This window comes from Hyaena hyaena, unplaced genomic scaffold (assembly GCF_003009895.1).
Source record: "Hyaena hyaena isolate Hyena2069 unplaced genomic scaffold, ASM300989v1 scaffold_1286, whole genome shotgun sequence".
Taxonomy (NCBI): domain Eukaryota; kingdom Metazoa; phylum Chordata; class Mammalia; order Carnivora; family Hyaenidae; genus Hyaena; species Hyaena hyaena.
In genome coordinates, this window is record NW_024081915.1 from 285,812 (window position 1) to 307,790 (window position 21,979).

General features: G+C 42.1%; 1 protein-coding gene across 1 annotated transcript in view; it reads left to right on the plus strand.

The window, feature by feature from the left end:
* Window positions 1-21,979, plus strand: part of VPS41 (VPS41 subunit of HOPS complex) — a 182,315-nt gene that overhangs the window by 61,959 nt on the left and 98,377 nt on the right. The window contains exon 5 of the mRNA XM_039223138.1: window positions 17,667-17,741. Coding sequence (XP_039079069.1) covers window positions 17,667-17,741 — 75 coding nt within the window. The remainder of the gene's footprint in view (window positions 1-17,666; window positions 17,742-21,979) is intronic.

Here is a 21,979-nt window from a genome sequence, read left to right on the forward strand (position 1 = left end):
CCTCCTCCATGCCCATCCCCCCCTCCCCCCCACATCCATCAGTCCTCAGTTTTTGTCAGCATTCAAGAGTCTCTCATGGTTTGCCTCTCTCCCTTTCCCCCACCATTTCCGCCCTTCTTCTCCCCCTTGTTCCTCCGTCAAGGTCCTCCTAATCCTCCTATACGTGCAAACATATGGTATCTGTCCTTCTCTGCCTGACTTATTTCGCTCAGCATAACACCCTCAAGGTCCATCCATGTTGCTACACATGGCCAGATTGCATTGTTTCTCATTGCCATGTAGTATTCCATGGTATAGATAAACCACATCTTCTTGATCCATTCATCTGTGGATGGACACTGAGATACCACCTCACGCCAGTCAGAGTGGCTAAAATGAGCAAATCAGAGAACTCGAGATGCTGGCGAGGATGTGGAGAAACAGGCACCCTCCTACACTGTTGGTGGGAATGTAAACTGGTGCAGCCCCTCTGGAAAACAGCGTGGAGGTTCCTCAGGAAACTAACAATAGAACTCCCTTATGACCCAGCAATAGCACTGCTAGGAATTTACCCAAGGGATACAGGGGTGCTGAGGCATAGGAGCACATGTACCCCAATGTTCATAGCAGCACTCTCCACAATAGCTAAAACATGGAAAGAGCCTAAGACTTACTTTTAAAGAATAGTAATATGCTTGTTCTTTCTCTATAGTCATACAGTTACAGGGATGATAGCCGCATTTCTGTTATACTAACTCTTATAGAAAAAACTTATTTTATGCTCAGGGCAATGTGCTCTGGGGGGAAAAACATGAATTTTGTTTTCTAGAATTGTAGCATTAGAGCCCTGTAGGCTAGGAACCTCGGGGCCGTGGCCGCATGCAGAGGACACCTTACTCATTGTGTCCCCCTTCAGCCAAATTTACCTGCGTAGTAAAACATCAGGGTTTATTTCTACACTAAATAATTATGTGAAGTAACAGACAAGTTGGCTCATATGATGCATGGATGCCTCTGTGTCATGAATTACTGTTGGGACAGAAGGAACCACCCTGCTCCTTCCCTGCTGGGTCCTGGCTCCCTGGCCTGACAGCACCAAACTGCCTCCAGCAAGGTCCTGCCTTTGAATTAGACCATGTGTCTTCCAGAAGTGCTCGTTCCTTTATCTGGCGGCTTGAGTGGGCCCGCGGAGCTATAGTCTCTTTCTGAATCTAAATCCTGCGGCCGGCAAAAAGCCCGTCTTCTCCAAACTGCAAAGACGAGGCCCCTCCAGGTCCCTGATGGATACCCTGTCTTCGGGAGGCCCCGGCCTCTTCCCCCCTTGGGGTTTGCTTCCATCTCTGTGATGCTGACCCTCCCTCATGTGCCTCCATTACCTCGTACATCCCCTAGATCCTTTTCTGAGCTTCTTCGTTCTTTTGCTCGCTCTTTATAGAGCCCCCACTCTTGGTCAGAGCCCTTATTGGATCTCCCCTGGGTTACTGCGGCGAAACCCAGCCAGTCTCCCTGCCTCACCCCCCCCCCCAGTCCATCCTTCACACAGCTGCCCGAGTAATCGTCCCAGAGGTGCTTAGATTTTGCTTCTCTCCCCAGAAGCCTTCTCGCTGCTCCCGTGACGGCGTGGAATAAAACAGAGCCCCTCTCTTCAGCCTTCAGGCTTCCGCTGTCTCCGCTCCAGCGTCCCCGCTGGCTCTGGCCTGCGCCATATCCAGGCCTTGTCTGTTTCCTCTTGCTGGAATGTGCGTTCCTGTCTTTGCCTTTGGAATGCCCGGCGGCCCGCTGTCTTCGTGACCGCTTTCTCCATGGCCCCCAAGGAAGCATGCCCTTTCCGTCTTAATTCACCAATTGCTTCTTACTCCTTCAGTAAAGCTTTTGTCAGGAGGCGCAGGGGCCCTAGAGAATGATAGAACGCGGCCCCTGGTCTCAGGCCTGTGGCTGTGGAGCTGCTTAGCATGAATAGCGACCTGGAACGTAAGGTGCTAGATGCTAAAGCAGGAGTGTCACGAGGTGCTGCGGTCACAGCCTCTGTCCGCAGACGCCTTGCAGGCAGGCACTGCTGATCCACTCTTTGCTTCATCCTCCTCGAATCTTGGAGGCGTTTTGGTAACATTAGTTACCCTTTTGTTAAATGCATTTATTGTTGTTTTTCTTCTGCGTTATTCCCGTGCAGTGCCCAGATGGCCTCGTGTTTCTGTCCCGGACCCAGCTTTCCTTTTTCTGTCACTCCTTCCTTTGCTCCTTTGTTGGCTACACGTATACATAAGGAGATTATTAACTCAGTGGAAGAACGGATATTTTTTTCCTTATCATACTTCATACATTGTATTTCACCGGTTTGAAAACTGTTGTATTTCTTTCCAGGTCATATATGTATGTAAGAGACATTTGTTCCTAACGGTGGTGTTTGGGCGACACGAATTGTTGTACGACGGCATCTCAAGCGCAACACAGTAAATGGGAGCCAGCAGGCGCTCAGCAGTTCTTCTAGCACAGGGCACTGGAAAGAGAAACTTTGCCAGCTCCTCACGCTGTTGCTCAGACTGATTTCCTATTCAGGTTTCCTCACTCAGCTGCCAAAGTCAGTGTTGGAGACGGACACCCGAGGCGTCCCAGGGAGACTTCTCCAAAGCGTCCGCTCTGGATTGCCCAGCCAATGGTGTCGCATGCTCTGGGGAAACCGCGCTCGGCCTCCAAGGACAGAGGGGAGCTGCACATTCGGAGCAGCCCCCCGGAGGTCACGGCCTTAAGCCTGACCAGCGCTTCCGGGGTTTGCACGCCTCGTAAGGGCAAGGACCCCCTTCCCCGGGCATCTGGCACAGCCGCTGGCAGGTGAATGAAAGACAACGGAATAAATACATAGTAGAAGTTGACCAGAAGCCTGGTTTTCGCCTTTTACCGAAGCGGTGTTTTAATCGGTGCCCAGCTTGTGAAGGGCTGTGTCGAGGCCCCGTTGTGTGCGGGGATGTGGAAGGCACCGGCAGACACTGACGTTTAGCAAAAGGAAAACAGCTCTAGGAATCAGCAGCACGCCGGCTTCTTAGGAGGCAATCCCTTCCAAATCCTCCCCGTGCTTTTAAAGGTTGTTAGGATTTAGAGGGCGGACGTCCGTGTAATAAGTCTTCTGCAGGCTGGAAGGCCGTTCCGTGCTCCTGCCTCTGGGAGGCTGCACCGTCTGAGGTTGCAGGGGGAGCCTTTCACCGGCGGGCCGTGCCTGGGGGCCGTGGGTGCCGGGCATCAGGCCTGGGCAGCAGCCTGGGCTTAAAGGGGTTGAGTGAGGTTGCAAATGCCGCTATCAGTTTACAGCATTGAAGTCACAACCAGCGTGGTCTTCTGGGGGAGGAGGTTAAAACTCCTAATTTGAGGATACTCTTAAAAGGTTAAAATACTTAGGGGCACCTAGGTGGCTCAGTCAGTTAAGCATCCCACTCTTGATTTCAGCTCAGGTCATGATCTCGCAGTTCATGGGTTCAAGTCCCACATAGGGCTCTGCACTGACCATGTAGAGTCTGCTTGGGATTTTCTCTCTCCCTCTCTCTCTTTCTCTCTCTGCCCCTTTCTCTCTCTCTCTCTCTGTCTATCTCACTGTCTCTAATAAATAAACTTTAAAAAAAAAAAAGAGGTTACAGTATTTAGGAATGTTTCAGTGGTGCTCAAAGGCTGATTTATAAGTATTCCTACAAATGCAGATTTGAGCTCAAGTGTTAAAACAGTCATGACACTATGAATGGACAAAATCCTTTTCTTTTCCAACACGGTGACTCTTCTTGAGAACTTCTTTCCACTCTGCTCGTTCCCAGATGAGTTTTTCTCTTCTTCTTTTAGATTATTTTCAAGGTGTCAGAGTTGAAATCATTTTCTAGGGACATTGTTTTTGTAATAGGGAATTTCAGCTTTTGATCTCCAAATTGAAGCTCATGCAGGCTCAATCTAAGTGACAAATTAGAGATACTTAAGTTATTTTTTCCTACCAATCTGTACTCTTGTGGAAGTTATAGAATATTTATTAAGGCTGTCAGGAAATATAGACCGCGTACTCTGTGTTTTAAGGTGATCATTTTATAGGTACTCCGTTTTGCAGCATCAGAGGAAAGCTTGATAAACCATAAAGCGACTCAAAGCATAGCGGCCAGATTGAAGTCACTGAAGAACACCTTCAGTAGATGATGATATTGGGGGAGTGATTCAGAGTCCCTGCACTAGGAATACAGTGGACATTACCTCAAAAAGCAGACCAGTAATTGTGTCCCACTAAAATAGCCGTCAGTATGTCCAGCATTTTAACTACCATGTTATAACTAAAGGTATTACCTAAACCACTTTTCACTTAGAGATCAGCTTTGCTTATATAATAGGTTAGTACTTTGAGAATATGTGACTTCATTTCTTCATGCTTTATTACAGTGTAATTGATGTATAATGTTATGCAAGTTTATGATGTAGAGTCTTATGATCTGATACACAGATACATCTCAAAATATTTACCACAGTAAGAATAGCTTTGGCCTCACAGGATTATCGTTTGATGATGTTGTTAGGGTGAGGGTGTTAACTCTTATAACAGCTCTCAAGTAAGTACTGTTAATTGTACTTCAGACGGTACCTCAGATCCCCTAAACTTCATCTTATAACTTCATCCCTTTGACCAACATCTCCCTATTTCCTCACCCCCAACTCCTGCGGCCACCATTTTACTCAGTTTCTGTGAATTAGATGTTTTTAGATTCCACATACAAGTGAGATCATAAAGTATATTTGTCTTTTTCTGTATGACTTATTTCACTTAGCTTTATGCCCTCAAGGTCCCTCTGTGATGTTGTAAACAGCAGGGGTTTTTTTATGTGTTTATTTATTTTCAGAGAGAGAAAGAAAGCACAAGCGAGGGCGGGGCAGAGAGAGGGGGCAGGGAGAGAGAGAGAATCCCAAGCAGGCTCCACACTGAGCATAGAGCCTGATGTGGGGCTCGATCCCATGAAAGAGAAGATCATGCCCTGAGCTGAAATCAGCAGTCAGACGCTTAGCCAATTGAGCCACCCAGGCACCCCAGCAGGATTTTTTTTTAATGGATGCATAATGTTCTATACACACACACACCCACACACACCCACACCACATTTTCTTTTTGCATTCATGTGTCCGTGGACACTAAGGTTGTTCCCATATCCTGGCTATTATTAATAATGCTTCAGTGAGAGTGGAGGTATAGATCTCTTGGAGATCCTGACTCATTTCCTCTGGATATACACCGAGAAGTGAGATTGCTGGACCATGTGGCAGTTCTAGTGTTAATTGTTTGAGGAATCCCCACACTCTTTTCCGTAGTAACTGTATCAATTTACATTCCCACCAACAGCCGCACTAAGGTTCCATTTTCTCCATATTCTTGCTGGGCATTTGGTATCTCTTATAAATAGCTGTCCTAACAGGTAGGAGATGGTAGTTCATTGTGGTTTTGCTTTGCATTTCCGTGGTGATTAGCGATGGTGAGCACCTTTCACGGGCCTGATGGCCATTTGTAGGTCTTCTTTGAAGAAACGTCAATTTAGGTCCTCTGCCCATTTTTAAGTCAGATTGTTTCCTTGCTGTTGAGGTGTGTGAATTGCTTATATATTTTGAATATTAACCCCTTATGAGATTTGTGGCTTGTAAATATTGCCTTCTATTCTTTAGGCTGCCCGCCTTTTCATGTTGGTGACCGTTTCTTTGCTGTGCAGAGGCTTTTCAATCTGCTCTAGTTCTGCTCGTTGATTTTTGGTTCTGTTACTTGTGCTTTTGTCGTCACATACAAAAAAAAAAAAAAAAAACATTGCCAAGACTGTCAGGAAGCTACGTTTTCCCCCTATGTTTTCTTCTAGGAGTTTTAGGGTTTCCTAGCTTACCTTTAAGTTCTTAATTCATTTTGTGTGTGTGTGTGTTTTTTTTTAATGTTTTATTTATTTCTAGGAGAGAGAGAGAGACAGCATGAGCAGGGGAGGGTCAGAGAGAGAGGGAGTCACAGACTGAAACAGGCTCCAGGCTCTGAGCTGGCAGTCAGCACAGAGCCCGACGCGGGGCTCGAACCCACGAACCGCGAGATCATGACCTAAGTGAAAGTCGGACGCTTAACCGACTAAGCCACCCAGGCGCCCCTCTTAATTCATTTTGAGTTAATTGTTGTCAGTGATATAAGATAGGGGTCCGATTTCATTACTTACACATGAATATGAATTTCCCTGCCATTCATTAAGGAGACTGTCCTTTCCTCTTTGAATATTCTTAAAATGCTTAGGACTAAGTGACTATATGCGCAGGGGGTTATTTCTGGCCTCTTGATTTTGTTGCATTGCTCTGTGTGTCGGTGTTTATGTCAGCACCATAATACCGGTTTGACCAATAGAGCTTTGTAACATAGTTTGAAATCAGGAAGTATGATGCCTCCAGCTTTTTCTTTCTCAAGCTTGCTTTGGTTATTTGGAGTCTTTTGTGGTTCCATATAAATTTTAGGAGTTTTTTTTTTTCTATTTCCCTGAAAAAGGATATATTTTTGAAAATATAAAGTTTTGAGTGATGATCAGTCATCTCGTCATTTTAGAATAAGGAATAGTTCAGCCACATCATCGTATAAAATTTGAAATGTAACTTTTACACCTTTGTGCCCCCTTTCACCACTCCCCGCCCCCCCCCCGTTTATTCAGAGTGGAAAATAATAACTTTGTAGCTTCTTACATTTTCTAATTATTTCTCAAGTTGAAATGAATTGCTACTGACAGAGTATTTTCCTTCCATCTACACAAACAGCAGTGTCCGTTAAAAGCTGGATTATTGTATCAAGAGCCTCATATTAATGTAGTTATTAAATCTTAGAGAGGAGGATCATCTTTAACCCCTCACAAGAAAACCGTTTTCTTGCATACTCGTTTGAACGGTAAAACGTATTATGGTCAGGATCATGGGGAAATGACTGCCAGCTGTGGACCGTCAGCTTGTCTTTAAGCCTGATATTGAGTATTGAAAACCCGAGATGAAATCTTAGAGCCACAGAGGAAAATTTGAGAGTTTATCGTTAAAGGTTAGGTTGTTCTGGCCATAGAATAAGTCAGCGAGAAAATAGATGTTTGCTTTGCAGATTTGCAGAAAACCCACAAGGAGGTGTATTTTTCAGAGACTTCTTAAATCCAGCTGGCGGTCTTGCTCACCTCAGGGTGTATCGTCAGGGGAGGTCAAAATAAGCAGTAAAAAGAGCTTTTCCCGAGTATGAAAGAACAGGCGTTTGCTTTTCACACGTGTAATGTAAGTGCAGCTTGCTTGCTAACTGTGACTAAAGAGCATGAGCCTGCATGGCTGACCATGTGGATGTTGGGCTTGCTAACTAGTGGATCTCAGAGAACAAAAATGAAATCCATCTTCTGTTTCTTATTCATTCCACTCCATGTCCATGGGGACGCAGCATTTGTGAAGGAATCAATTATCCATTTGTTAGTCAGAGGAGCCTTACAAATTATACATTAGCAGATTGATTTCTTAGGTTCACTGTTGGGGGACTGATAGCTTAAGGTGGGATGATGAGGAGCGTCGGGGGAAAAGAAGTTGCCACAAAGAACACCATTAAAAGCAGCTTTCGAAATGACCGTGAATTTATTCCTAATTGAAGAGCTGACATAATCCATACTAAGTGTATTTATTTGCAGCATTTTACATTAGGTGATTGATTATCACATGAGGTGTACGTGTTGGTGATTTTGCCTTTTCTTTAAATTTAAGAACTTGGGACCACCTGTAGTGGACTTGGCCTTAGAAGGGATGTGCTGATCCTCACCCCCTCCTGCTTACTCAGGCTTCTTTTTTTTTTTTTTTTTTCCATTAAGGAAACATTTTTGTATGTTCTATAGTGTCAGCTTGACATTATTGATTTTTGAACAAACTCACTTATATTGTCCAGAATTCCAAACATGTCTCCATTAGGAATAAAATTGTAGCTAATGGAAAATACAGCTGAGGCCATTCTTCTCTGGTCTTTTTTTATTTTATTTTTTACTCAGGTCCCTTTTTCTTGTCTACATCTACTCCAGTATCCCATCTTGGCAGATAGCCCCCTCATCTGCCCAACCCCAAATTCTGCGTGTAAAACAGGCAATCAGAAAACCCCATATTGAAGAAAGAATCTTTTACTCCGTTTCCCCTCCTGTACCCTTTCTCTTTCTCCTGTTGTTCATTTCAAATATGTGGAAATGGTACATATGTGTAAGGCATTTGTCCCTGCTTCCGGCAGACATGATCATAGATGCCAGACCTGTTATTTGTACCAACCGGTTGACAGCTTTAATGTTGAAATCCTGTTATTTATTTGTTTTTGATCAACTATTATGGGACTGTTAATAGAAACTGATGTGCACAGGGATGATACTCAGTTGTCTCTTTAGAAAAAACATAGATGCTGCAGGTGTGATGGCTTTACCAGTTAATATCAGTTTTGGTATCCTTTTGGTTTTAAGTGAATGAACGGACTACATGATCATTTAAAAACAGTTATCTTTGAATCACAAACAAATATATGTTTGCAGAAAACTAGCAAAACATAGGAAAGGACAGTCTGAACGATGATAGTATCTCGGCACCAGATATGACCAATGCTAATATTCTAGAGTATCTACTTCCAGTCACATCTGTTATGTACAAATACCTGTTGGTATAGTCATATTTATAAACAACGGATTGTGTTTCCTCAGAGCTAGCCACGTTGTCAGAGTTGAGGGCATAGTCTTCCAGGTGAGTGAGTATGCTGCAGACTTCCAGCACCAGGTACAGAATCTGGGAGGTTCTCCATTCCACTCTCCTAACTGATGCTTAGTTGGAGGCCTCGCAGAACTCATTGAAAGTTGTTATGCTCACAGTTTATTACTAAGAGGGGATACAGTAAAAAAAAAAAAAAAATCAGCTCGAGTAAGAGACACAGGGCAGACCCTGGGATGCAGGATGGCATTGTCCTCAGGACATGTTACCCCCTGGTATAGGTATATGACAACCAGGGGAGCTCACACTGGGGTGCAGGGGTTTTATTGGGAATCAGTTATGTAGGCATGGTTGGTTCATGGGTTGTCCACGTGGTTGAATTCAGCTTCCGGGTTGGTTGATACCCTGTGACCCCAAGCCCCCACCTGAAATCACAGGGTTCGTCTTCCTGGCAAGGCCCACTGATAGACCGTCAGGTCTTTCACCTTTAACAGAGGCAGGCATTCCAGTCAGGTGTGCAGGTGTGACAGCGATGCTCTCCCAGAAGCCAAGGGCAAAGGCCGCACTTCTCTCTGGGGAAAGTCAAAATCTTTATGATGTAATATACATCTTTTGAACTTCGTTGTTGTTTTTTGTTGTTGTTGTTCTTTTAATTTTCATCATTTACATTCCTTGCTTTTAGAAACTGAGATCCTTTCTCTTTCATAGGGCCTTAGGAAAGAAACCCTGTGGAAAGCATCTTTGCAAAATAACCTTAGTGCTTCTCATGTCAAATAGGCAGCACGCATTTTAAAGAGTTTTGACACACTGTGCCAAGTGGTCCTTAGGAAAGTTTCTCCAGATCTGGATCCACACCAGTGGGGTATGAGGAGTGTCTGTTTGGGGGTTTCTTTGCCAAACTTAAACAATCTTTGCTGATTCCATAGACAAAATACCTCCTATTCTTATGTATTTGTTGTTATTGAGGTTGACTCTTGTTGTCTACCTATAATTTGTACCATTTTGTGTGTGTGAATTGACTTTACTTGATTTAGATGAGTAAAAAAAGCTAAATATTCTCAAAAACTAAAGGAAACTTTTAAATGTGCAATAGGCTATTAAGTTATTTGCAGTGTATGCAAGAGGCAAGTATTCCTAATCCTTTACTGACATCTTTTGAATCCGTTTTAAAATTAGGGACATCCCACTAGCTACCAGTTCCTTCCTCTAGATTCATACTTAGAGCTTACAGTTTAAGGTTGTGATTTTTACCAATGTATTAACTAGATTTTCTCTCCCATTCTGTTTGAAGTGACTTAGGAAATATAAAATATTTCTACTTTGACTTTAAAATCCAGAAAGGGCGGAGGTAGAAAATAAACATGTAGTAAATACCTCATCTTCTAACTGAGCCAGTGTATACAATTACATTGATTTGGAGTGAGAGGCAAAGTAAAATTTATAAAAATTTAAACATAATCAGTAACAGGATACAAACAGAACGAACAGTATTTAAATTCTTCCTAGACAGGCAAGAGAAAAGAATTTAAGGAGCCTAGCAAGAGTAATAACGGAATGGGGAAACAATTCTAAAAATTACAAAATACTTCACTGTTAACTAAAAGAAAAATAGCCTCAGCTTTGATATTTGAAATAAATATTAAGCATGTTGGCAATAAAAATGTGAGGAAAAAGTTGAGTTGAAGGCAAAAGAGCATATTTGCTAAGAGACCCTATAGCATATTGATTACATATAGAGGTATAAGGAACCTTTATCAGTTATACCTTTGTGCCAAATTACAGGACATCTAATATCCAAAGCAAACTTTACTGCAGTTGTAGTGGGAAGTTGTTGAAATCTGTTAGTCTCAGATAGATCAAGAAGAAAAAAGTAAATGAGGATATATAGAAAATAATATAACATGATTTAAACATATGTATATTTTGAACCACAAAATAGAGAATATGAGTTACTTTGATACCTTTTTTTTAATGTTTATGAATTTTGAGAGAGAGGAAAAAAAGCACATGTGTGCGAGCTGGGGAGGCATGGAGAGAGGGAGAGAGAGAGGGAGAGAGAGAGGGAGAGGAGGAGAGACAGAGAGAGAGAGAGAGATACCAAGCAGGTTTTCTGCTGACCATAGACCTCACGAATCATGAGATCATGACCTGAGCCGAAACCAAGAGTCAGACACTTAACCAACTAGGCTACCCAGACACCCCTGGTGTGATAACATCTTAAGTTTCAGAGAGCAATCAATTAAAAAAAATTAAAACATATTTCTGACTACAACTGTAGTTATACTAGGGATTTATTAATAACGAGATAAATAAGCAGATAACTGTCACCATCCTTAGATATGAAATAAAACAAAGTGTTAATTTTCTCAAAGAGGAAATCGTTACCGCAATTACAGATTATTGTCTGGCCTCTGGCCAGTTGGTGTACTCAAAGGCAAATGCCAAACATTTGGTTATTTTATGATTAACAGATTAGCAGTAACAACTAATGTACAGTTTATTAATGTCAGGAAATTACAATAAGGTCAATAAAATTGTTCTAAGACAAAAAAGGAAAGTAAATATAGATTAAATAGAAAAGGAAAGTAAATATAGATTAAATAGAAATTAAAAAAATAGAAAACATTAAAATTATTTTTTCATATTTGAAAATTTGAAATAGGAAAAGTAATAGTACCTACCTCTTCAAATTGTGAGGACTAAGTAGTATAAGTATAAAACTCTTAGAGCCTGATGCGTAATAAGCATATAGTAAATGTTAATTTATTAGTAGTGGTTGTAGTAGTGTCATTAGTGTTATTAAAATATGAAAACAATAAAAGGTAAAATAAAAACATTTTTAGCACTAACAATATGAAATGCAGTATTTTCTGGGAAAATCTAGATGACCAGAATAGAACAAGAACTTTCAAGTTGCTTGACAGTCATGGGGAGCAAAACATAATCTAAGAAAGAAATCTTTGATGGTATTGACCCTAGATGTTTTCATGGGCAAGTTCTTCTTAATTTTATTTTAAAATTTTTAATGTTTATTTTTATTGTGAAGAACAGGTTTACAAAGCACATAAAATGTGCAGTAAAACAAATAGTTATAAAAAATAAACAGTCACGTAACTAACATTCTGGAGAATAGACCATGTGACCTACATTCTCTCCATGGCACCCCCTCACAGTTTCCTTAGCGGGACCCCACTGCACTGACCTTCATAGTTAAAATTGCTAACCTTTTCCTTGCCATTTTCTGCCCTCTCTGTGTACCACCTATCCACTATCTTAGAATTTTGCAGGGTTTTTTAATGTTTATTTTTTGAGAGAGCGAGTGTGAGCTGGCGAGGGACAGAGAGGGAGACTGAGAATCCAAAGCAGGCTCCATGCTGTTAGTGCAGAGCTCGAGGACGCAGGGTTGGAACTCAGCAGCTCACGAGTCTCTGAGATCATGACCTGAGCCAAAACCAAGAGTTGGACACTTAACTGACTGAGCCACCCAGGCGCCCTTGCCTATTTTGTATGTTGTGTGAATGGAATCTCATTATACATATCAGGAACGAGAAAAGGATGCTCACTGCATTACTGTTCCCAGAATACAACAAAAGTATCCAATTTTACTTAGAGACAGTAAAGAAGGCCTAATAAATGGAGAAATGCTCCAGGTCTGTGGATTACAAGAGTCAATACTGTAAAGATCTCAAAGGGAAAACGTTCAACATTTCACCATTAAGTAAGAATGAGGAATTTTTCTCTTTTTATGCCAAGAGTTTTTACCATGAATTGTTGTTGAGTTTGATCACTTTTTGCATCTATTGAGATGATCTTCTGATATTCCTCATTTCTGTGATGTTTTTAAAAAATTTTTTAATGTTTATTTAGAGAGTGAAAGAGTGTGAGGGCAGGAGGGGCAGACACGGTATCCACAGCAGGCTCCAGACTCTGAGTTGTCAGCACAGAGTCTGATGCGGGCCTTGAACTCCCAAACCTCAAGACCACGACCTGAGTCAAAGTTGGACATTCAACTGACTGAGCCACCCAGGCGCCCCCTTATTTACTTTATTGATGCAGAAAATTATAACATATTAATTTCCGTATGTTATAGCAGCCTTAGTATTTCTGGAGTAAACATCCTTTTTCTATATATGCTAACTTTATTAATATTTCCTTTAGATTGTTTCATTTATGCTCATGATTGAGATTCATTTGTACTTTCCCTTTCTCTTAATATCCTTGTTGAGTTTTATTATTACAAGGTTACGCAGGTTTGGTGAAATAATTTGGGAAGCATATATTCTGTTCTCTGGAAGAATTTGTGATTGGAGTTTTTTATCCTTCAAACCATCCTTCATGTATTTAATACCATAATGAGTGAGTTTGACAGTAAATGAGATAAATCAGTAAACTGCATAGTAAGGTAGATAGTGGTGAGTGCTATGATGGGGGGAACAAGCAGTGAAGGTGTTGCGATGTTTGGGTGAACGCCGAAATTTTAGATCGCTGGCCAGGTGTCCCTGAGAAGGGGACTCCAAGTTCAGATTTGGCTGAAGCACATTTTGGGTGCAGTCAAACAAGTGCAAAGGCTCGAAGTCAGGGCAACAGCAAGAAGGCCCTCATGGCTGGCGGAGAGAGAACGAGGCAGAGCAGGTGAGGGAGGAGTTGGAGGCAGGGCCGGAGCCAGGCTGTTTAGGATTCTCGAGTCCTAGTGAAAAATTCAGGTTTTATCCTGAGATGGGAGTTTATGGGAGGATTTTAAAAAAGGAATGACATTATCCGATCAGCCATGAACTGTCTGTTTTTGAGAACAGACTAGTGGGAGAGTTAGGGCAGAAGCATGTCGGCCGGCTAGGAGACCGTTAGGATAATCCAGACAAGAATGATGGTGGCCTGGACCGGGCTGGTGGAAGCAGTCAGTGTCTGGGTAAATTTGGTGTAAGAGATGGCCAGAATTGCTGACAGACACACAGCAGCGTGTGAAAGAAAAACAGAAGTCAAGAATGGCTCCAAGGTTTTTTGTCCTGACAGCCAGAAGAATGTAGTCCTTGACTGAGATGAGGAAAGCATTAAAAAGGGCCCTTTCCTAAGAGAGTCTTCAGGATCTTGGGTCTGGATATGCTTTAGTTGACATGCCTGTTGGGCATCCAAGTCCAGTTCTGAAATAGGGAGAGGCCCAGTCTAGAGCTGCAATTCAGGAGTCCGTTCATGGCTGGGAAGGAAATAACCAAAGGAACAAATCAAATAGAGATGTGTCAGAAGAGCTGCCAGACTGAACCATGAAATACAGAAATCAGGAGACTGGGAGACAAAGAGGCAAGCAAAAAAACATTTTTAGTATTCGTTTATTTTTGAGAGAGAGAGAGAAAGGGGGAGAGCCAGCCTGGGAGGGTCCGAGAGAGAGGGAGACAGGATTCAAGGTGGGCTCTGTGCAGAGAGCTAGAAATTTAGAAGGCAAACCAGACAAGTACGGTGTCCTGGAAGCAGTTAGCAGCAGTGTCCCATGCCCACATTAGGTAAAGTAGGCTAGGCGTGAACAGTGACCACTGTGTTTAGTAACATGAGGGTCATTTCCTCTTAAACTTCACATGGAAGTTGAGAAAAGCCAAGGAAAGTGAAGAATTGTGACTGGGTCTTGCCTCTTACCACATAGGAGAACATATTATGTACGTTATAATTAAGTCAGTGGTAAATTGATCTAGCCATGGACAGAGGAGACCGCAATTGAAAACCGACAAGGTCATCTCAGTGTTGGTAAATATTCATTGTACGGCAGACCTAGTTCTCTTCAGGTGAAGGATGGATTATTTAATGGGGCCAGCCCAACTGGATATCCTTTTGGAAGAAAATGAGTCCTCAAAGGATTAAATACTTAAGCATTAGAAATAAGAGATAAAACAATAGCCATCTTGCAGTAAAAAGGGGAGAAAAAAAGAGGAGACCACATACAGTGTCTGGGTGAGGCATTGTACCCTGACCTCATGCCCTAAACATAAAAGGGAAATTAACCAGAAACCAACACACACATTCAAAGAACAATGAGTGAGAGCTGCGAACAAACTCAGCTGCTTGAGCACATTAATTAGCCGACAGACTTAAGAAAAACGCTTACGTTTATTAGCGGTTGGGGAAATAATAAATATTGATCATTGGCAGAAAAAAAAATGCATTTCTGTTGCTCTCAGTGATGTGAGGGAAAGAGGATCTTCGTGCCTCGTAGGTCTGATTTTCCTCATAATATTGCCACTGTGGATTCTCCTCCGGAAGAAACAGGTTGTAAGGAAAAGCTTGGCTCATTGCTGCCCAGCCACTGAGAAGTACTGGGGCTCCGGACAGCTCACAGACCCTTGAGGCCTCCTTTTCCTTACTGTGTGGGGGTCACGACCATCGTAGGCCGGCTGCCTTCCCCTGAGGAGCAGCTAACGTGTGTGGCCAAGTGTTTGGAAGCGATACGCTAGGATTCCAGTGAGACTGGCACGGTACCAGAGTCCAAGAAGAAAATCCCATACGTTTTGACATGTATATGGGAAGAAAAAACTACTTACTGTCAGTTGTCGTAAAGAAGGGCTTACGAAGAAGGATCACGTTCGGCATTGGGGCTCAGTTTTGCAGTCCTGGAACAGCACCGTCGCCATGATGAAAATGTTCTATGATTCGTGTGCCTTCTGGACAGTAGGCGCTGGTCACACGTGGCAGTTAACACTTGGCATCTGTCAGCGCAGCCGAGAAGTGAAATTTTTATTTTAATTTAACCTTCTATACAAACAGCCACATGTGGATGCTACTGTTTTGTACTGGACAGGAAACCTTGGTGTTGATCAGGCTACATGCACCTATTAAATTATAACTTGAGATAGATTACAACCAAATGCCAAATAAATTACAATTGGGGGATATGGGATTTATATTTGCCAAGAGTAAAATGGGTATTAAAATGTTGTTTGTGGGGCGCCTGGGTGGCTCAGTTGCTTAAGTGTCCGACTCTTGATTTCAGCTCAGGTCACGATCTCACAGTTCATGAGATATAGCCTTGCATTGGGCTCCATGCTCAGCATGGAGCCTGCTTGGGATTCTCTCCCTCTCTGTCTGTCTGCCTGTCCCCCAAAATAGATAAACTTTGAGAAAAAAATGACGAGCAAAAGATGAGAATTGAGGAACTAGTAACAGAAGATACTCTAGGAGGAAAGCATTTATCCAAAGAAGATTGGTTTTCTGTATTCCTTGCTGCCTATCACAACATTCCCTTTACAGGACACCTGTCCCCTGCTCTCAGGGTCAGATCCCTGGCTTGTCTCTACTGTGATTCTTGTCCGTGGGCTTCGGTTTATTCTTCTGTCAAAAGGATCAGCTTTTCAGTCTTCAAGATCTTTTCCTCTTTTGACATTCTAGGAATTTGTAAGGAGATAGGTTGTTTTTCAAAGATTACATTTTATAGGTGGTGTTGCTTGTGTGTGATCGAGATGGGGAAAGATTTTGGGGTTAGCCGTCTTCTCCTGGGACCGGGGAGTTTCTCTCACCATCATCATTCGGTGAGTGGGTGGTCTTCTGAGGTCTGGGAGTCTCGCTCTGCCATGACCTTTGCTTACTAGCTCTGAGATACTTTCCACTGAGAAAGGAACATCCCATTTTGTGTATTTCCATTTGTTCTCATCAACAAGCCAGCTTATCTTCAGGTTAGATACCTGAAAAACTAATCTGCAGACTTCTGTCATAACTGAGGAAGGCTTACTTTTCTCTCCATGGTTAGTTTGTTCTATCATGTTTTGTGTAAAATAACTGGAAACTGCAATTACTTAAGAAGGAAAACAGGGGCGCCTGGGTGGCTTAGTCGGTTAAGCGTCCGACTTTTCGCTTAGGTCATAATCTCATGGTTGGTGGGTTCGAGCCCCGCGTCGGGCTCTGTGCTGACTGCCAGCTCAGAGCCTGGACCCTGTTTCAGTCTGTGACTCCCTCTCTCTCTGACCCTCCCCTGTTCACGCTGTCTCTCTCTCTCTCTCCTAGAAATTAAAAAAAAGAAGGAAAACAAAAGCTGGCAATTTTTTACTATTGTCAACATTTACCATTTTTAAAATAATTTTTTTAATGTTTATTTTTGAAAGCGAGAGAGTGAGAGAGACAGACAGCATGAATGGGGGAGAGGCAGAGAGAGAGGGAGACACAGAATCTGAAGCAGGCTCCAGGCTCTGAGCTGTCAGCACACAGTCTGATGCAGGACTTGAACTCACAAACCGTGAGATCATGACCTGAGCCGAAGTCAGATGTTTAACCAACGGAGCTACCCATGCGCCCCCAACATTTACCAATTTTGACTTCTGTTAGAAATCTACCTATATGAATACTTTAGTAAGTAAACAGTTGTCTTCATAGAGAACCAGAAAGCTGTGAAAAAGAGTAAAAGTCCAGTTGGGTATTTACACTTGGGAAAATACATCCAAAGTAGAATGCCTGTGTTCGGTCTTCACAGAATTTTTAAATTTGAGATTACTGGAAAGAATAGGAAGAACAAATTAGGGAATATCAACTAGACCCTGTGGATTTCCCTCCAGAAAGTACTAAGCATGAAATACGAATACGAAGTTGATTCAGTGATTTGTGAGAAAAGCACAAATAAAGTGGCTGGTGAACCAAACTAAAACAGTGAACATTTTTCTTTATGTCTTGATTTTTTATTTTGGCTTTTGTTGTGTTCTTTGGGAAGAAATTTTAGGAGTCTGGAATAAATAGAACGGAACAAATAAATAGACATGTAACCTGTAACAAAAATAACATCTTAGCTGGGACTTCAAGCACGTGAAACACATAATTTTGAGGAAATCTTCATCCGTGTGTGAGACCAAAGCACTATGTCACCATTTTCACCTGCAAAAACAATGTGTTGCATTCCTGCGTCTAAACTAAGAGATGATTTATTATCACTTCAGCGGTTATGAAGAGCCAAGGCATTTGGTTGTTGATAGGTATTTTCCTGAAGTTTCACATGTTTGTTTCTTTGTTTTTAATAGAGTCCCGTGAAGATAAATCAGATTAGCCTGGACGAAAGTGGAGAGCACATGGGTGTGTGTTCCGAGGACGGCAAGGTACGGCAGCGACGTGCGTGGTGTCGGAAGCCGTCTGAGGGCTGGGCTGTCCCCCAACACAGGCGCCTGCCGCACCCCTGCCCTAGGAGAGCCCGAATTCTTCTTTTTGGGTGTTGGACCTGCTTCCGATTGCTCATAATTAAAGTAAAATATATTTTGCACAAATGTGCCTTAGGAAAAGTAATTACAAGAATGTCAATAATGTAACCAGTATTAAGCTGATTAACAGCTGTGGCAGGGCGCCGTGTCACCTTAATCATTATCCCTGTGCCACTTATACTTCAGTGATAGGCCTACAGTTCCTGCAAGACAGTAGCTTAATGCCTTTCTGCCATAAATCCACAAAATTGGATTTTGTGGGTATGATTTCTGTGGGCTGGTGGTTTTCATTTCCACACAAGTTATGAATGTTTCTCTTGAATTATAGAATCTTTTGATAAGCAATCATAGTTTATCAGAAGAATAAAGCGTCTTACAATGGCCACATTAAATAAATGTAAAATCAATATATGTACAGTTTTCTAAAAACCTGGCACCCACTTCCTCAACCAAGGACATACATCATTTGTGCGGGTGTAGCTAACAATTATCAGTGCCTCCTGCTTGTGTAGAGCTGTGACATTTAGTGGCTGCGGTGATTGATTTTCCAGTTATAAGAATGTCTTTTTTGTTTTTCAGTCGATGGAAGTCTTTTCTAATGTTGGTCCACAATGATAACATTCTCATGCACCGTGTATTTAAGCTACTCTCCTAAAATAAGAGTTTCAGAAGAAAGTACGCAAAGAGCCCTTCCAGAATCTTCCATGTTCCTGACCGAGTAGAGTGCATTTCCTAATCTGACTTTGTATTTTTACATGACCTAAATTCAGTGGGTCATTAAGATGAGTAAATGAAAAACCATGTACTCCACGTAAAAAATTTATACCCATTTAATCTATTAACAAAAGAAAAATGAAGTCCTCTGGATGCACAAGAATGCATTTTACATGCCCAAGTTTAATGTTGCCCAAAGAGTCTTTTGAAACAGTAATCAAAATGCTGTGCTTTCCAAAGAGCATGGTCAGATTTTGCACTACTTTCTAAAATTCTGTGGTCAGCTAGATTGTCACAGAGTTGAGGGAAGAGTCGGTATGTACGGAAATTGAGAATTATCCAAACTGTTGAAACCTTTTTACATTCATGGATTTGTACAGAAAAATCAACTTTATTTTATTCTCTTAAAGAAAACAAAACAGCACAAAAAAGTCCTTGTGGACAATTTAATTGAACGGATTTGGTTGAAAGAAAACATTGATTTTCCAAATTGAAAAAAAAGATTTTTATTATAATACGTCATCAAGGAATTTTCAAAGCTTTAAATGTTGAAGAATTACTATCTGTGGCAGAGTGAGATATTTTAATTCTGTCTGGTGGATAATGACCCTCAGATATCATCTGGTACACTTCTTGGCAAATACCTTTATTCTTATGTTAGTCCTATTCCTTACTGTCATAGTTTGGTATTGACCCAGGATACAATAAAAAAAAATTTTTTTAATGTTTATTTTTGAGAAAGAGCGTGTGGGTGGTCGGGGGTAGGGAGTGGGCACAGAGAGGGAGACACAGAATCAGAAACAGGCTCCAGGCTCTGAGCTGTCAGCACAGAGCCCTACACGGGCCCGAACCCCCGAACTGTGAGATCATGACCTGAACAGAAGTCAGCCGCTTAACCGACTGAGCCACCCAGCTGCCCCAACTCAGGATACATTTTTAAATGTATATGTTTCACATATGTTTTATTAGCATAAAACTGAAAATAAATCAGCATTAATAAAGTTGAAAATAGATCTTTTGGCACACATAATTTATGTAAGCTAGCCAGTATTGTGAAAATTGAGCAGCTAAGTTAGAATGATCTGGCAAAGTGGTGAGTAATGATAAACACATAAAGGTTATTACAAAGATAAACTGAAGATATCTAGATCTAATACATCTTTATATGGCCGGTGTGGTTTTTCTTTCTTTAGTATATTAAGACCCCCAGATAAAAATATGTCACCTTCATTCATAAATTAGAATCAATTAAGTGTAGAGTGCAGGGTGGAGATACTTTCTCTTAAAATTTTGGAGATATTGTTCCCTTTTATCTGACCTTATTTTTGTGGACATGTCTGAGGCTAGCATACTTTTGTTCTTTCACGAAACCTTTTTAATTTTTTTTTTTTTTTGTCCTGCCTTGGAGCTTAGACTAATAATAATAACAACAATAAAACAACAGCATCCGGCCCTTGTAGTTCAGTTTGCTAAGTTATGTCTTGTTCGGATCTGTTTTCATTAATTTTGTCTGGAACACAGTAAGTCCTCGTGATCCGTATACTGAAGTATTGTTTTCATTTCAGGAAAGTTTACTTCAGTTCTGATTTTGATTATTGCTTCAGTTCCATTTATTTTCATTTCTTCAAAGAAACCCAATAATACTTAGGCTGGAGGCAGTTACCACACAGAGGCTGGGAGCATGGCGGCATTTCCGCTGTCCTGCGCTGGGCTGGGCGCACTGCTTGGCTCCCCAGTGCCCCCTCTTCCTCAGCTGGGCAGCGGGCCCACCCGGACGTCTGCATGGGGACCTTGTGAGGTGCTGGGTGTACAGCAAGCCCTCCGGATGTATCTTAACTGTTTTTATTGCTAACCATTCACACCTTTTTTAATTTTATTTAAAAAAAAATTTTTAACATTTATTTTTGAGAGACAGAGGCAGAGTGAGAGCAGAGGAGGGGCAGAGAGAGGGGGAGACACAGAATCCGAAGCAGCTGCAGCCTCTGAGCTGTCAGCACAGAGCCCGACGCAGGGCTCGAACCCACAAACTGTGAGATCATGGCCTGAGCCAAAGTCAGATGCTCAACCGACTGAACCATCCGGGTGCCCTAGCTAACCATTCACTCTTTAACCCACTGTAGACTGGCCTTTCCCATCCTGCACTATTTTTTTAAAAATTTTTTAATGTTTATTTTTGAGAGAGAGAGACAGAGAGTGATCGGGTAGGGGCGGAGAGAAAGAGGGAGACGCAGAATCTGAAGCAGGCTGCAGGCTCCGAGCTGTCAGTATAGAGCCCGATGTGGGTCTTGAACTAACTCAGGAACCATTAGATCATGACCTGAGCTGAAATCGGATGCCTAACCCACTGAGCCCCCCAGGTGCCCCCCCCCCCCACATTATTGTACAGGATCTTGTCAAGGAAAGAGGATGACTGGATAAGCCCTGTTCACCCTTCTTTTGAAAATATGTAGATTGTAAGGAAAATTGGTCCTGGTGTCTGTCTGTCTCTCTCTCACTCTCTCTCTCTCTCTCTCTCTCTCTCTCTTTCTCTCTCTCTCTCACACACACACACACACACACACACACACACACACACAGAGAGGTATGTGCTTTCTTCTCATTGTTTTTATCCTGCTTCTTTCTCTGCAGTCAGGGGAGACTGTCTGGTCTGTTCCTTTTGCTGATGTGCTTTTATTCCACTATCCACTTTGCCTTAGTAGCGTTTTACTCCATCTTGGATTTTTAATTTTTCTGAAATCTTTCTCTTGCTCCCAGCTCTGTTTTAATATCAGCCAGACATATATTTAATTTTTTTCTTTTAAATTTACAACTTCTCGCATGTCTTTTTTTTTTTTTTAATATTTTTATTTTATTTCTAGGAGAGAGAGAGAGAGAGACAGCGTGAGCAGGGGAGGGTCAGAGAGAGAGGGAGACACAGACTCTGAAATAGGCTCCAGGCTCTGAGCTGGCAGTCAGCACAGAGCCCGACGCGGGGCTCGAACCCACGAACAGCGAGATCATGACTTAAGCGAAAGTTGGACGCTTAACCGACTAAGCCACCCAGGCGCCCCAACTTCTCGCATGTCTTAGAGTGCCGGGCAGTACAGTCTAGTGGGTAGGAATGGAATTCTGCATGGTAGCCATGTGATTGCGGGTAAGTTTTTGCCTTCTCTCCGGGCCTTAGCCTGCTTCTGCCTCTATTCAATGGGGATAATGATGGCACCTGCCTCAGTGATTACTAGAAATAAACAAGTTAATACTTGTAAATTGGAATAACATCAGGAACAGAAGAAACACCTAGTAATTGCTAGCTCTCATATCCTGTCTTTCTGCTCCAGACTCATGGAGGCCTTTTCTTTTTATTGAAGTCACCCTGATGGCTTTCTAGTTTCTTTTCTGGTTACTAGTAAACACTCCTAAAAGCATGCTTTATCTCCCTCCGAATC